General features: G+C 37.4%; 1 protein-coding gene across 3 annotated transcripts in view; it reads right to left on the reverse strand.

Moving 5' to 3' along the window:
- Window positions 1–16,425, reverse strand: part of LOC145671202 (testis-expressed protein 10 homolog) — a 95,525-nt gene that overhangs the window by 48,573 nt on the left and 30,527 nt on the right. For all 3 annotated transcript variants that reach the window (XM_081740059.1, XM_081740058.1, XM_081740060.1), the window contains exons 5-7: window positions 14,591–14,700; window positions 12,995–13,229; window positions 4,299–4,512 (exon numbers count right to left, since the gene is read on the reverse strand). In XM_081740059.1, the coding sequence (XP_081596185.1) occupies window positions 4,299–4,512; window positions 12,995–13,229; window positions 14,591–14,700 (559 nt within the window). The remainder of the gene's footprint in view (window positions 1–4,298; window positions 4,513–12,994; window positions 13,230–14,590; window positions 14,701–16,425) is intronic.

The raw sequence follows: 16,425 nt of genomic DNA on the forward strand, positions 1-16,425 counted from the left end.
GTAGCCAGCTTCTCAAATTCCAAGAAAACATAGTACAACATATGTGCGGGACCCGAAACTTACCCTAGTCTCAACCCTACAGCTAAAGTACAGTTCATAAGCCTTTTTAATTAAAGGTGTACATTTAATCAACATTTTCTTGAAACCCAGATACACAGCACACACTTCCACAAAAATGCACAACGCGGCAAATCCGACAACTCCTAACAAAATACTACTCAAGAAATAACAATACAATCGAACCAAAAATTACTTAAATGCTAGAACATACGGCAGCAGATTTAGGCAACACAAATCTGAACTCGTTTATTACTAGATATTAATGGGATACTACCTGAAATGAAGATAAAGAGTGGGGAGAAATATGAGAAACCAGTGCTCCCTATTATAATACAGAAAAAGACTCGTATGCAGTAGGAGAAAATTGGAGGATGAGGAGAACTCCTCTTTAAACAGTGTAACTATTCCTTCTGTAAAGAAGAAAAATTGTCGCTTGGATGATTTTTAAATGAGAGTGTATTTTACGATATACTATAATTCAATTTATACAACTTGTCCCATGTGACAGTTGTTTTCCTCTGTTTTTATTCTTCCTGCACGTGGTCATACCAATCAGCCAAGAAGGACTGTTTCTACGGCAACAGCACGTTCAGCCAATTATAGTGGCTCATTTCTCTCGCTCTGCAGTGGTAAACATTCCACCCTCTCCGCACGTTGCCAGTTTGAATATAAACAAATGCACATTGTTTTAGTCGGATGTCAACTTGAGTAGTGGACCTGCTGGTAGCATTCGTTTTAGTTCTCTTTTGTGTCATTTAATTTTATAAAACTGAGATTTACTTGCAGTGAATAATTTCGTGTTTCGTGTATACGGTACTTCAGTGTTTAGTGCATTATTTATTTCTGATTCTCTCTCTCTTTTTTGTGCGTGTGTGTGTATGTCCTCTAAAATGGATGAAGTGGGAGAAAGTTCAAATCTTGTTCGTCGAAGAAGGGGGCGACGAAGAATTCACTCGCCTATAAAGAAATATTCAAAAATTGGACAGGGTGTCGCTTTACGAGGCCAAGCTCGCGAGATGGTGTGTTCACTACGTGAATACTTTGAGTGGAAAAGAAAAATGGTGGTCCTCTTATCGATGTAAATCGAGTTACAGAAAGGACAGCGGCTACCCTTAAAATCATCAGAAAAACAGTGGCGCGAATTGGGAAAGAAAAAATAAGGAAAGAGGAGGAACTTGAGGAGAAGGAAGAACAAGGAAAGGACGAGCCTGGACCAACACAGGTACTGCTTGAAACTCCAGGAAAACATCGCTGCTATGAATAGAAGGTCACAAATCTCGATTCATTCCAGCGGGATGCCCTTCGTCGCCACATTTACTCTTATTATATGCGCAAGGAGCATTTTACATTAAGCAAGCTCCAAGCCAGCCTTAAAGAAGCAAACTTGTTCCACGGAAGTAAGTTCTCACTTAGAAGCTGTTTCATAGATCTGGGGTTCGAATTTAATAAATTCTCCAAACGCACAGTGCTGATGGAAAGAAGTGACATCGTGGCTTGGCGTTGTCGGTACCTCAGAGTTATGAAGAAATGTGATTATAATAATGTGGTTTGGTTAGATGAGACATGGGTCAATGTCTCATCTAACCCATTAGATGAGACACATTAGAAAAAGGCTGGACCGATCATACTGCGCATAGTACAATGAACGCACCAATAGGGAAGGGGGGAAGAATAATTGTTCTTCATGCTGGCACATCTCGTGGTTTTGTCCCAAACTGCCTCCTCATTTTCAGATCTAAAAGAACTGGTGATTATCACGAGGAAATGAACTTCGATACATTTACAAAGTGGTTCCAAGAACCTCTTTTGGAAAACATATCCCCTAAATCCATCATCGTTATGGACAATGCCCCATACCATTGTGTTATGCTCGACAAACCTCCAACAACTCAGTCCCCGAAGTCTGAGGTCTTGGACTGGTTAAAGCGCAATACTAGTATGCAGTTAGAGCCTGACATGAAGAAGGCAGAGCTTCTAGAACTGGTGACCATATACAAGCCCAAATTCCCTTTGTACAGAATCGACGAATTAACAAGGGAAAAGGGTCACCAGGTCATAAGACTTCCCCTCTACCACGCCCACTTCAATCCTATAGAAAATATTTGGGCGCAAGTAAAAGGATACGTTGCGAGGGAAAATAAAAAATTCACAGTGGCAGAAGTGGAAAGACTTACAAAAGAAGCAATTGATAGTGTCACTGCGGAAGACTGGGCTAATGTTGTTGAACATTCGAAGAAGCTCCTAGACGAGCAATGGGATAAAGAGGTAATTCTTGAACGGTGTGTGGAGGATGTGATAATATCTGTTAATTCCAGCTCCGAAAGTGACAGTGATTCTTCACTGGGAGTATCCCCAATCACACAGTAAACGTAAGTACATTTCTTTTTCTTCTTTACTACTATATATATATATATATATATATTAATTTTTAAAATTATAGCAATACAAATGTCACGAGTTTAAAATGAAGACGTATTGTTTGCGATATGTGGTATACAAACGTAAGTTCAGTAATTATAAAAAGGTTCAGTATTGATGTTAGTAATTTAGCTACAGCTATATGGAAATCTATGTTTTCTGCAGTGAAAGTAAAAGTTTCCTATAGAAATAAAGTCAGAGGGAGGAATGGTTGGATTTACAGTACTTTAATATTGTACCAATGAAATTTACAATAATGTTTGTCTCCCTTATAAGTGCGTTTTTAAATAAGCGTTCTACATTCAGTAAATGTTGATATGGAACAAGAAATAATTCACTCGTTCTACTCGTGTAGTTTCAATACCCGACGCAAAAGCTGGCAACGCAGCGTCGAGCACCACGTGCACGCAGCGAGCTGTCACACGGGACAAGTAGTATCTATTGCACTGTACATATACAACAATTTTTATTTTAAGCACATTTTTGCCCTCCCCGCTGGTCTACTGGGTAGCTCGCGCGCCTTGGGTGCATGGGATCTCGGGTTCGATTCCCGGTAGAAGAGCACTGAACGACACGATGACTCGGATTCTACCTTAAACTGTAGGATCACGTCTCATATAGCCTCGCTGCTGAAAAACTACACTAAATTTCAATTCCTAAACCAATCATTAATCATATTTCATCACCACCCGTAAATATATGGTATATCACAGTACAAAATTTCAAACTTTTCAATTTTTCACAAACTTGGTATCTGATACATAAAAAGTAATTACAAATTCGATTTTCTCATGCAAAAATACATTAGAAAAACATATTTTCATGTCAAGGACAGATTTCGTGTTGCACAGTGTTATTTTCAAATGTTCATAGCACAGGTTCTAATTGACCTACACACACAAACCAATGAGAAGATTCAGAAAATGCATGACTTACACACATCCAGCGAATCGTCGTCTCAAAGGAGGCGAATGGAAAATGGAAGTTCGCCTCAAAGACTTTGGTTGGTTGATTTGGATTTTAGTGTCTTATTCATCACAAAGCCATATGAGCGTGGATCTACAACTTCATGTGAATCCGAACCTCATGAGCTCCCACTGGGAAAAACGAATTTAGGTCTCTAATATAGCCATACGTTACCCATATAGCCACGAGGGACTTCGGTTCTTATTTTGTTCTTGTTCGCAGTCCACATTGTTCTAAACCAATAACCCCGAAGAGACTTCAGAAATCTTACAGTCGAAATTGTCAGTAAAAGGGTAAACTAAATGAATATAATAATAATAATAATAATAATAATAATAATAATAATAATAATAATAATAATAATAATAATAATAATAATAATAATAATTATATTATTATTATTATTATTATTATTATTATTATTATTATTATTATTATTGTAACAACTTTCTTAGGTTAGCTCTACAAGCAATTTCAGTTAACCATTCTGTAGCTGAAAAACATGTTTATAAAATTTCATTCACTCACGACGAAAGCTGAAAAAACTTCTCGTTACCTTGATATAAAGCTTCATGACTTGAGTTCAACGTCCCTTTCAGCAGCGAGATTATGTGAGACGGGACCTACTATAACTTGCAATCCGAACCACATGAGCTCCCGCCGCGAATCGAACCCGGGTCTCCTACGCCAAAGGCACGTACGCTAACTGCTTAGCCACGAAAAAACTCTCTTCATGACTTAGGTTCATGAAAAATTATCACAAAATTTATATTAAACCATCGTTTCCGTAATATCGTTTTCCTATTACTTCTTCTCGTAACAATGAAAATGCAGATTGAGAACTCTCAACTTACCGCTGAAGATACTGGAAACGTGGAGTTGAAACGATGGTGCACAAAAGTTCAAGTAGTTCAGATTTTATTTTACTCGTCGATTTAACCTTGTAATAGGACACCACAGCTTCTAAAATTGGCGAAAGATCAACTTCATTTTCTGTCCAACGTATTTCAATAAAAAGACAGCGAAGAACTTTAAGCGTGTTTTTGTCATCGCCATCACCCAAGTTTTCTGTATTAAAAAAAAAGCAACAATTAATTTGTTTGGAACTAAAAGTAATCTTTAATTTAATGAATAAAGTAACTGAAAAAATATTCAGCAGGACACACAATAGAACAATACATGAAACAGTACTAATATATAAGAACTAACGAAAGAAATACAACATTAAACACAACAAAAGATTATATATATATATATTAGCAGAATAGTAACTTAGCTGCGAATGTGACAGAAGACATCATATTTCTGGATTCGACTGGGTAAGGGTAAAAACAGATTACGAAATTAAGAGAAAAATGTAACTATTAAAGTGCTTTCAAAACTAGAAACAAATTGACAGCTCAAAAACACGTGCCGATTTGTTTTGAAGCAGGGAATCTACGTCACATAGTTATTGCGGTCACTCAGCGAGGGTCGAATCATAAGCGTCCTTTTAGCAACAGTGGGTGGAGGGTTTCCCTGACAACAGACCTTAACATTCCAATGTTGTCGCTACTAAACACGTTTTCAGAAGGAAAAGCTATTTTAGTCTTTCGTCTCCTTGTGCGTGGAAGTGATTTAAAAACACACACACAGCCACAGGACAGTTCCAGCTGATGACTCACCGGGATGCGCACGATGTGGCAGCAGCGTACCACGTGCTTCTCCAAACATCAATTTGTTTCTGGTTTTGAAAACGCTCCAGTTTATCGTTTTGTGTAGAATATGTGGTGGAGAGCTCTTGGGAGTTCAAAATCCGAGTTTCATAAGCAAAAAATACTACTAAGAGGATCGCAGTGTTGAGTACATATCAATATTACAAGCCACTTGATCATGACCCGTTTTGAATTTCCACACTGGACACAGAGGCGGATATATAATATAATCACAAAGTTACATGCGTTACCAATTATACGAATATATATATATATATATATATATATATATATATATATATCTGTGGCTTGGGTCTAAAAGGACCAATGTCACTTTTTGGCGAAAATAAGATTTTCAGTAATTTGAATGTCTCTATATGTGTATTTTCTTGTGTAAGAAGGGCAACCGTCAACATGAAATAGTTTTTTAGGAATAATGTAGGAATGATTTTCACTGAAGTCCATCAAACGACGGCTGTCTCTGACTCAAGATTTTTCTTTCTGTCCTTTAAGAAATGTGACTGTGCTTTGGAAATAAATGAATGTGGCACAAGCTTTTCAAGCTTTCGTATCAAAATTGTCACATACTCGTCCAGTGTGACAGTACTTTTCACCAATTCTGTTCTGTACGTTGATACCCACTGGTAATATGTTACTTCCTCCCCAGGATCAAAATCCTCGAATTTTGCAATCAGAAGCTGCCTCAAATTTTCGCTGGAGGGACACTCGGAACAATGCCTCAGCATGCAATCCCGACTGTACACAGAACAAACCAGATGACGGATCAAATCTTGATATGTCTCTTCTATATGACATGCATGCAGTAAGAGAATGACGTTTTGATGTATTGTACACACGCACACGGAATGTGTCCCAGCAGAACCTGCTAATACACACCACTTAAAATTTAGAAAATCCAATTTTAATGTTGGGATGTTGATGTTTAAATGAGGAGTATAATTCTTTTAAATTCCCAAGTAATAATCGCTTCTCAATGTGTACATTTTTTGAAATACTCACTGTTTTTCCAGGTAGAATTTCGGAATATTCATCATCAACGTAGAAATTCTTTACTATTTGAATTGTATCTTCACTCAGCTGTTTTTTCCTTTCTCAATTCAGGAATAGCTAAAATTTCTTTATTCTTCAGAACTTCCCTTGCTTGCCGGACAGCACATTCACTCACATTAAATTCATCGACAATCTGTTTCCTGCTCCAAGATGAGGGCACTAAAGTTAACAGTTGTACTTTTTCTCTTCTAGTGATTTTACCTTGGAGTTTGGCCTTTATTAAATCAAGAAGTTTATCCATATCATGAGCCTTTTGTTTCACATCTTTTGAAATTTTACAAGACAAATCTTGTTTAGAGACAAGCTCTTTTCCCACAACTTTACTTATTTTACTTTTCAGAGCAGAACTTCCTGAGTCAAGCTTTCTTTTAGCATATATATGCAGGCTTGCTGTGTGACGGAATGGCATGGAATTTTAGAAGTGACTCCCCTAATGCTGTAAGTGAAACATTAAGATGCTCTACAGTTTCGTTTTTTGCGACAGATTCTTCTAAAACAGATACATCGTGTTCACTAAATCACCCACGTCTTTGCATTCAAAGGAAATCCCAAGTTTGTTTCTGCAATTATCGCATATCTTTTGTCCAGGAATAGCCTTTACAGAGTCAATGTTTTTATTAATTTCATTAGCAAAATTAACATTTACTTTTCGCAAAGCCTTAGTGATTGGTTTTTTGTGGCAATTAAATGGATCAAAACAACTTGTCTGATAATGTTATACTTCTTCAAGTAATATGTTTTATGATGTTCACAAACACTAGTTAACAAATCAGAACTGATTCCACTCTTTTGGGATAACAATTCTTTATTGGATGCACTGATAATAGAATGCAATTTGACCACCTATGTATAGCTGTTTTTGTGGCATTCACTTTTAGATCCCTTTCCTACACTGTACTGTTCTAATTCACTTCGCGACATCGTTGTAGGCCAAATTATCACTTGACAGGATGAACAACACTATCTTGCAACAACCCCAATAAGTATTCAGTCTTAAGCACTCAACACGACATAAACATCTGCACAGAAACACAGCTGAAACCGAAATGAACAAGTTACTGTACGGCCACAATGTAGAATCAGGCAAGATTAGACATGTTCCTACTCGCATTGCTCAGACAAGATTTTTCACGTCAGCTTGGTAGTTCAAGACACAACTTGCATGGTCGCGTTAACTAAACGATTTTCAATCCGTAACTAGTCCTGCATTAGATTTGATAGTTTATTATGCATCGTGTATATTCACATCTAAAAGTTCTGAGGTGAAGAAATGAAATTTACTCCCCTCCCACAGTTGAAAATTCGGTCAATCTCACTTCGTCCCAAATACTGAAAGCTACACAATAACTCTAAAAATAACAGTGAGTTTAGAACTTCAGATGGAAAAAGTATTTTATTCGGGTGCTCATGAAACGAACATTTGTCCTTGTGTATAGGATGTCTCAAAAGTCCTCTGACATAGGGTAACTCGGTTATTACCAGAGTTACAACAAAATGTAAGAGGGAAAATCGTCTCCAAATATGATGTTTTCAATCTAAAGTGAAGGAATTTTTTAAATCGAACTAGCCGTTTGGGCTGTACACTCTTTATGTACTCATGTACTCAATGAAAACGCAACATTGCCATTTACCTGGACCCACAACATAAGTGAATGAAGTTACTGTCTTTTACGCTAACGTATCGATGGCCAGCCCCCATTTAAAACATGACCCCTATTCACCATACTTTTACAAAATTGACCCACCTCCCCCAGCCCCTCTATTAATGGCAACGTTGCATTTTCGTTTAACGTTGGGCGCATAAAGAGCGCACAGCTCAAACGGCTGGTCCGATTTAAAAAAATCCTTCACTTTAGATTGAAAACATTATATTTTGAAACTGTTTTTCCTCTTACATTTTGTTGTAACTATGATAATAAAAGTTACCCTATGTTAGGGGACTTTTGACATACCCTGACTTCTAACAACTACGAACGTAAGATCTTTGACACTATAGATACATATATCAACAAATATATTAAATAAATGTATACTCTTCAAGTCATACAAAACTTTGCATTATGACTAAAAGCTTGACTTAGTTTGTGCGGTTAGGTTAAGTTTGGTTGGCAGGACTTTTATCTGGCACTGGCTTCCCCTTGACTGTTACATAACCTTCATTTCTACTTTATTTGAAAGATAATGGACTGTAGATTTGTAAAATTAATTCAATTTTAACATTAAATTCACTTTGATTATATTAACAGTTTGGCATACAGAAAAAAAAAATATATATAGAATTTCGAGAATGAATGTTTCTAGCCTGGTTATCCCGCTTCTCTGAAACCCCACACATTTCAACACAAACAACACGTATACTTAGTGATTACTTGAGACCTGTGTGAGTGAATCGAGCAATAATGTGCCAATACCTTGCTTGCATCAATGGCAATAACACTTTACAGATGACACGAAAAGCTGGCGCGTTGGCCTTGAAGGGTTAAACGAGAATTACTAACCGAAACATTCAAAAAACCACTAATTTCATTTTACGGTCTCTTAGAACATACCTTAAGGTTCAATTTAAAAAAAAAAGAGCGGCAAGGTAATTGGTCCGCCTCACAGCGATAATGCGCATTATGTAAAATTACAAATTTACACAAAAAATAACTATTTTGAAGTGAAAGGGTGCATTTTTCACCCTTAATGTACAGCAATCTTGATGGTATTTTTTAAATTAGCTCTACAGACTTACATAAACCTCAGGTAGAACTTTTCAAGTGATACATTGCTTAGATACTGAAATATGAATTTTTGTATTAAGCTCTACGAAATATTAGATGGCCTCGAGAACGACTGGGATGCCTGAAATTCTGAAACTTTGGTCTTGTATTTCTCACAAACTATTAGGATTTCGGAAGAAAAATTTTACAGGTCTTCATACCTTAGTAGTGTTAACAAGTACACGAAGTTTCATTAAAATCTGAATTGGTGGGTGACATGGCCTGGGTGATTTGACGTGGAATGAGTCAGCAGTTCTTCCCCTTTCCGAAACAGGACTTCTTTTTATTATTATTATTTAACAGCTCACTTAGGAGAGAGCCAGAAACGAACAATAATCTTGCTTTTTTTTTTTTTTTTATTTTTTTCGTTAATTTTAAAATATTTTAAACCAAGCGTCTGGCTGGTGATCGTTGGCTGTGACTACTATATAAGAGCAGTAGAATCATAGGTGAGGGAGGATTCCAGCTCGACCGTCTAAACAGGTACATGGTTAGGGTTCTGTCCAAGAGGGGACGGATTTTTTTTCTGGAATTCTTATTATTTCTCGATCGAAGACGCGGCTGGAGAGTGACACGGTGCAGCAAGATGATGGCTGTATCGTCGGGATGCATCAAGTATAGTTGTGACATATATTTAGACCACGACTCTCTTAAGAGGAGGAGAATCTGGGGGGCTACGGAGACTGTTGGTCTGTAAACTGTACCACACAGCAAGAGGGTTGTGTGAAGGGGGATGCGAATCAAGTCGCTGAACGATTTTTTTAAGTAGTTTTCGGTCACGCCACTCCTTTAGAGGAAGGAGAGGCTAGGGGTTCGAATCCCGATTGACGCTTCACGAAGGAGGCGAAATTAGACTAATCTGATGCTTTAGTTAAAATCGTGATTCTTTAGTATTCTTCCGACAATTTTGGAGGATATGCGCGATAAATGGTTCTCTCCTATAAAGGGCTGGATTCATTACTTCCCGATAAATGATCCGAGACATTTTTTTTCTCTTAGTATGAATAAAGATTTACTATATGTTAATCATTGGGCATTTTCCTTTTATCTTCCCATAAATGTTATTAGAACTTTTTTTGTTAGCTTTTTTTTTTTTGTGTGTGTGTGTGTGTGTGTGTTTTGAAGCTTTGTTTAAACCCGATGCATCTAGACCAATCTGGGTACGTTGCTTAGAGAGAGATACGAGGGTGGGCTGATAAGTTCTCGGCCCGACCCAGAAGGACTTGAGCTGCAGGCATGAAAGTGTGAGACTATTCAACATAGTCCCCTCGAAGGTCAACACACTTGGCACTTCAATGCTGCAACTTCTCAAACTCCTCCTCCCCCCCCCCAAAAAAAAAATAATCTCAAGGTCTGCAGAAAACTTCCGCAGCTGTTATCACATCTTCATCACTGTGAAATTTCTGTCCTTTCAGTGGGGTTTTGAGTTTTGAAAACAGATAATAATCAGAAGGGGCAAGGTCTGGCGAGTAAGGTGGGTGGTCAATGCACTGAAACCCTACGTCCCTCAGAAAATCCATTATTCTGCCAGCCTTGTGGAAGGGAGCATTGTCCTGCAAGAACAAGACACCTCGTGTCAACTTTCCCCGGCGCTCTTCTTTAATAGCGTCCGTCCTTTACCTTAGCCAGCAGACTGTAGTAATACTCTGCAGTTATGGTTTGGCTCTTTGGAAGGTAGTCTGAGAGCAAAACACCATCCTTATCCCAGAATATTGAGGCAAGCACCTTCCCTGCGAACTTTTGTGCTTTGAATTTTTTGGGCCTTGGAGATCCTAAGTGGCGCCACTCGCATGACTGCTGTTTGGTTTCCGGATCAAAGTAATGCAACCACGTCTCATCCTGGGTAACAAGCCGATTCAAAAAATCGTCCTTGGAGTTCGCAAAATGCCGTAAAATCACCTGCGATGATCTCACACGTTCGCGTTTCTGATCCGCGTTCAAACATTTCGGAATCCATTTCGCAGAAAGCTTGCGCATGTCCAACTGATCATGGATTATTGACCCAACACATTCTTTGGATATGTGCACTTTGTCAGCTATCTTCTGAAGCGAAATCCGTCTGTTGCTCAAAATCGGGTCATGAATCTGGTCCACTTTTTCCGGAGTTGACACTGACACTGGCCTGTCACACCTGTCACCATCTTCTGTTCAAAATTCACCACGCTTGAACTTCGCACACCTTTTCTTCACAGTGGAGAATGAAGGGCACTGTCTACCCAATGTGTCTAGCCTGCAACCATGGATTTCCTTGGGCGACTTCTGTTGCAGGAGGGAACTTCATTACACCTCGCAACTCGTCTTTGGTGAATTTGACATCTGGCTCCGCCATGGTTCATTCAATTACCTGTAAAATAAAAACCGTTCATGGTAGAATCGTGAAATTTGGTACTTAAACATATAAAAGATCAGCATTCACATGACATCAATTACAGGTCGTACAGCACGACAGTGTCATCAAAAGCTTCAAGAGGCGTGTGGGGAATCGGTATTGCCGTACAGAACAGTGGCACGGTGGGTAAAAGCCTTCAACGAAGGTCGGCAAACTGTGGCAGACATGCATCGGGTAGTCGTCCTTGCGTCTCTGAAGAAGAAGTGCAAGCTGTTGCCGCGTTAGTGGACAGTGATCGACGCCTGACGATTCGTGAGCTCGCCCACGAAACCGGATTAGCGCATACGACTGTGCTTCGCATCCTGAAGGAACGCCTGGCATGCGCAAAATTGCTTCACGATGGGTTCTGCATGAGTTGACGGAAATGCAGAAATGGATGCGTTACGACGCTGCTCAGACGCACTTGGAGCACTATGAGCGCGAAGGCGAGGCTTTCTTACGCCGTATCGTAACACTGGATGAGACATGGGCCAGATCTTACGAGCCAACACTGAAACTCCAATGCAACGAATGGCGTCATTATGGGTCGTCGCGAAAGTCGAAAGTGCGTCAGAGCCTCAGTGTGGTGAAAGTCATGGTGATTCTCGTGTACGACTGTGATGGTGTTATCCTAACGCATTACGATCTCCAGGGCAGACCGTCAATGCCCAGTATTACTGTTCGTTTTTGGAGAATCACCTGCGACCAGCTTTGCGAAAGAAGCGGCGACACTTTCTGTGCAACCTACCCATCATTTTGCACGACAATGCGCGGGCGCATACAGCGCAAGCTGTGGCTGCTCTGTTCGGTCGACGTGATTGGGAAGTACTGTACCATCCACCATACTCCCCGGACTTAAGTCCTTGTGACTTTGATTTGATTCCGAAGATGAAGGAATTACTTCCTGGCATTCGCTTCAGAACTGTTCCAGAGATTCGACAGGCAGTAGATCGCTCCATTCGCACCATCAACAGAACGGGCTCTGCTAACGGTATACTACGCCTTCCACATCGCTGGTAACGGGTTTTTCACAACGCTGGTGACTACTTTGAAGGACAGTAACAGGTGCAAACATGTAACTCTTTTGTATCGGTTGTGAATAAATAGTTGCCACTATTTAAGTTCCAACTCTCGGACAATGAGTTTCATTTAGAAATATTTAATACAAGGTACAGGTTCTAAAATCTTGCTTTTCTCTCTAGAATGGAAGTACATAGAACAAAGACAGTTGTTTTAAAAGACGTGGGAATCCAATAGTAGTATACAGATGGTAGTATCGGAAGTGAATTGGAAGTCCCTGGCATCGGCTAACGTTAACGTTAAGGTTTTATGTGTTAAAGATGCTAAAGTTCGTGTTAGAAAAAACAAATTGTAATTTAATGATAATTTTTATTAGTAACACAATTTACGTATTAACATGCTTTATCGATCTGTTAATTTTGGCCTGCTATATTATTAACTGCCAATATCTATCTAGTAGACAAAACACATTTACGTATCTCTTTCAAGCTTTAAATTACACATAGTTTCATTGGATCGAGCAACGACCTTTACAAATATGTGTGTCCTATCCTTTTGAACTGACTATGTGTTACATTACATTATTTCCAGCATCTTTTAAAAACAAATTTTATGTAATAAAAAAGCATACTTACTTGCTACATATCCTAATACTTTCTGTAAAACTTCTTTATTGAAACGGCGAATCATACAGCACGTGAGATAACATATCATCATATTTTGACTTCCACTATTGGTCACATCATTCGCAGAAACGTAATCCTTTGACATTCTCTTCTTCGACTTCGCTGACGATATTTGTAAATATGGGAATCCACTTAGAAAGTAGCGACTGAATTCATCGTAATATGAATTCTTGAACCAAGGAATCTGAAATTAGCATAGAATTATATAATTGAAAAATACTTCATCTCAAGACTGTAATTCTACTAGTAATAAACTGCCCAATAACTTCGATTACAGATAAATGTCATTCCCTTCACTTCTTGGATTACTACATTAACTATGAAAAATTGAGAGAACAGTTTAACTTTGATATCACCAATAACAAGGAAAGTCCTACTTAAGTACAAGAATTACTTTGTAGATCAGAATTCTATGAAGTCAAACCTGGGTTTTCGTTAAGATCATAGAGTCAAGTAATGTAAATGTGGCCGAAACTTAGACGGTAGTCAATGGAGACAACGAGCGTCGTGAAGATAAATGGAAAGCTACCTGAAGAATGTGGCAGTGCACTTTACAGTAACAACAGGAATAAGATTAACGATATGCTGAACAGTCATTTCCCAACCTAAAATCGTAACCTGGTTGGCTTAAGTTCTTCGGATTTCCCTAAAACAAAGTTTAATTTTAGTTTGAGAAGTATCGCAATATCCTAAGCTTAGTCATCAGTTGATACTCCTGTCAATTCCTTTCCTTTTATTGTTTCTAATAAAACTCACCAGATTGTATTCAAAAGACTGGAATCAATTACGTAAAAGCGAAGAAATACACGTCAAATATTGATCACTTTATCACACTAGTATATATTACTCATTATAGTTTTGGAAGCGTGTCTAGCGATGACACATTGCTAAAACCATTATACCAGTTCTTCTAATGTAATTATTGTTTTCGTCAGTGTATGTCTGATTTATTTGTACATGAGGATCACACTGTGTGCAAATTTCTAACAATTTTTTAGATGTTGCATAATTTCAGTGCTCTAATAATTCGGCCATCAATCTTCTTTGATAGTTGATATACACTTTCTAACTTTTTTTCGTGTTTCTTTTGTTTTTATTGTCTTCTACAATATATTTTGTTTGCCATAGTTTAATATCTCGTGATTATACCCCGTATACTAAAGGAGACTGTGATGGAAGTGAACGATGATGCAAGAGAGAGCTCTTTCGTGGCTAAGCGGTTAGCGTTCTTTGCTGTGGGAGACCCGAGTTTGATTCCCGGCGGGAGCTCATGTGGTTCGGATTCCATGTTAATAAGTAGATCCCGTCTTATACAGCCTCGCTGCTGAACGGGTCGTTAAATTCAAGATCATCATCATCATCACGATGATGCAAGAATTGGTGAAATAACATGATAATAACTGAAGAATCTTGATAAAACCTACAGACAACGGTGACCACAACACACATGTCGTAAGATCAAACTAGGGAACCTCACACCGGAGATCGAGCACTCAACCACTGAGCTTCAGTTCTCCGTAATGGATTAGTAATAGCAACACTTACTAAGGTACTTATCTTGGCGTCAGACTCAAACCAACACATATACTCCCACAGAAGTTGAATTATCTCAAGAACACAACGAAGAACCTCTGCGGCTTCTTGTGATAAAGGCCCTGAAATATAAAGTTACGAAATCTATTTCATTTGAAATAAACTCATATTATTTATTATTTGCATGTGTGTTGAAACATGAATTACAAAGACATATTTCAAGTTTCGACTAAAATAAGTATAAGATATTTTATCTAAAATTCACTGAAAATATATGTGAATGTAAAGATTTACTACGTAAGAAGGAGAGACAATATGAAATGTAACACTATGTGAAGCTAAATAAAATGTAAACACGTTTATTTTTTAAAGATCTTTTATAAAATCTGTATTATTTTTCTAATTTAAAAAGTGCATTCCAGTTACAAACTACTTTTACATGTCTTGTCTAAAAAAAATCTTGTTTTATAAAACTCCGAACATTTCGTATTGGCATAAAAAAAAAAAAAAAAAAACAACATAAAAATTTGTTTCAAAGAATGACTAAAGAGAGGGAGATTGAAACTTTATTTGAAATTATGGAAACGAAACTGTTTCGTTAATGCGATACGTACGAAACGTTAGAAAGATGCGTATATGTTTCAGGAAACCTCAAACTTTTCGTTTCAGAGCCAGAAATTACGTTTATATTATCGTGTTTTTTTTTTTTTTTTTTTTTTTTTTTTGCGAAATTCGGCACTACTTGCGATAAATGCGAATAAAAACGAAAAACGGAAGTCTTTTTAATTATTGCTACTTATAACTAAAAAGCGTATTTCCAATATTATTTAACTTAAAAATGCTGCATTTACGAAAAAGCTCTGCGAGTTATTTGATCCAGAAACTGTTTCACTTCATAGAAAGTGTTAAGGTATACATAAACAAAACTGAACTGTTGTTTAAATCCTTGACTGTGTTTTGTGGTGAAAATGTTCATGATCTGTTGGTTGCTTACCGTGAGTTTAAAAGTAAGGTTAATGAAGATCTCAACTGTGAGGATAAGGAAGTTAACATTGTATTATTGTTAAACAGTTTAAAAGTTAACCACAGGTTTTTTGCTGTCAGCTCGTTACGTTTAATATGCTTGCCAGTCTGGAGTGTTGATTCCAAGAGATTCTTTTCCAAGTATAATATGATTATTACTGACAAGAGAACAAACTTTAAAAAAAAGGTAATGTCTTGCTGCATGTTATCTTTTAACTAAGGATGTGGTTAGAGGAAGTGTTTAAATTTTTGCATTAATTTCTATATTTCAGTGAATACATTAGCTAGAATGTGCACCTAATCAAGGTATATCTTCATTTTTGTATTAGATATACACCTTACTACCAAAAATATACTGTTTACAAGTTCCATAATAATAATAAAAATAAAAAAAGGAAGAAAGAAAGAAAAAGAAAAGAAAAATGCTACACATAAAAGAATAAATGCGACATAAATGTGAAAATTGTGGTAATTAATGCTACAAAATATCAAAATTGTTGCGAAAAAGTTTCGTCTCTAACTATTAAATATCTTTCGCAAATTGCTGCATCATTTTTAATGTTAGATCAGTTTTAAAACAAGGACAAACTATATTTTTTAAACGTATGAAACGAACCATCACAATTTAAGTACTACATATATATAATTATTAATGGAGAATAATGAAATACGTACATACAAATGTATAACAATTAATAAATATTGCATTCTACACACAAAGTAGGAAGTACAGTTTGTACACGTATCCAATATTTAAGGATAAAGGGTCGATTAAATTAAGCCTGCTATCTACTGAGTACTGACCCAATGCATACGTTGATAAG

The sequence above is a fragment of the Thermobia domestica genome, chromosome 15 (assembly GCF_964235325.1).
Source record: "Thermobia domestica chromosome 15, izTheDome1.hap1.1, whole genome shotgun sequence".
NCBI classification, from domain to species: domain Eukaryota; kingdom Metazoa; phylum Arthropoda; class Insecta; order Zygentoma; family Lepismatidae; genus Thermobia; species Thermobia domestica.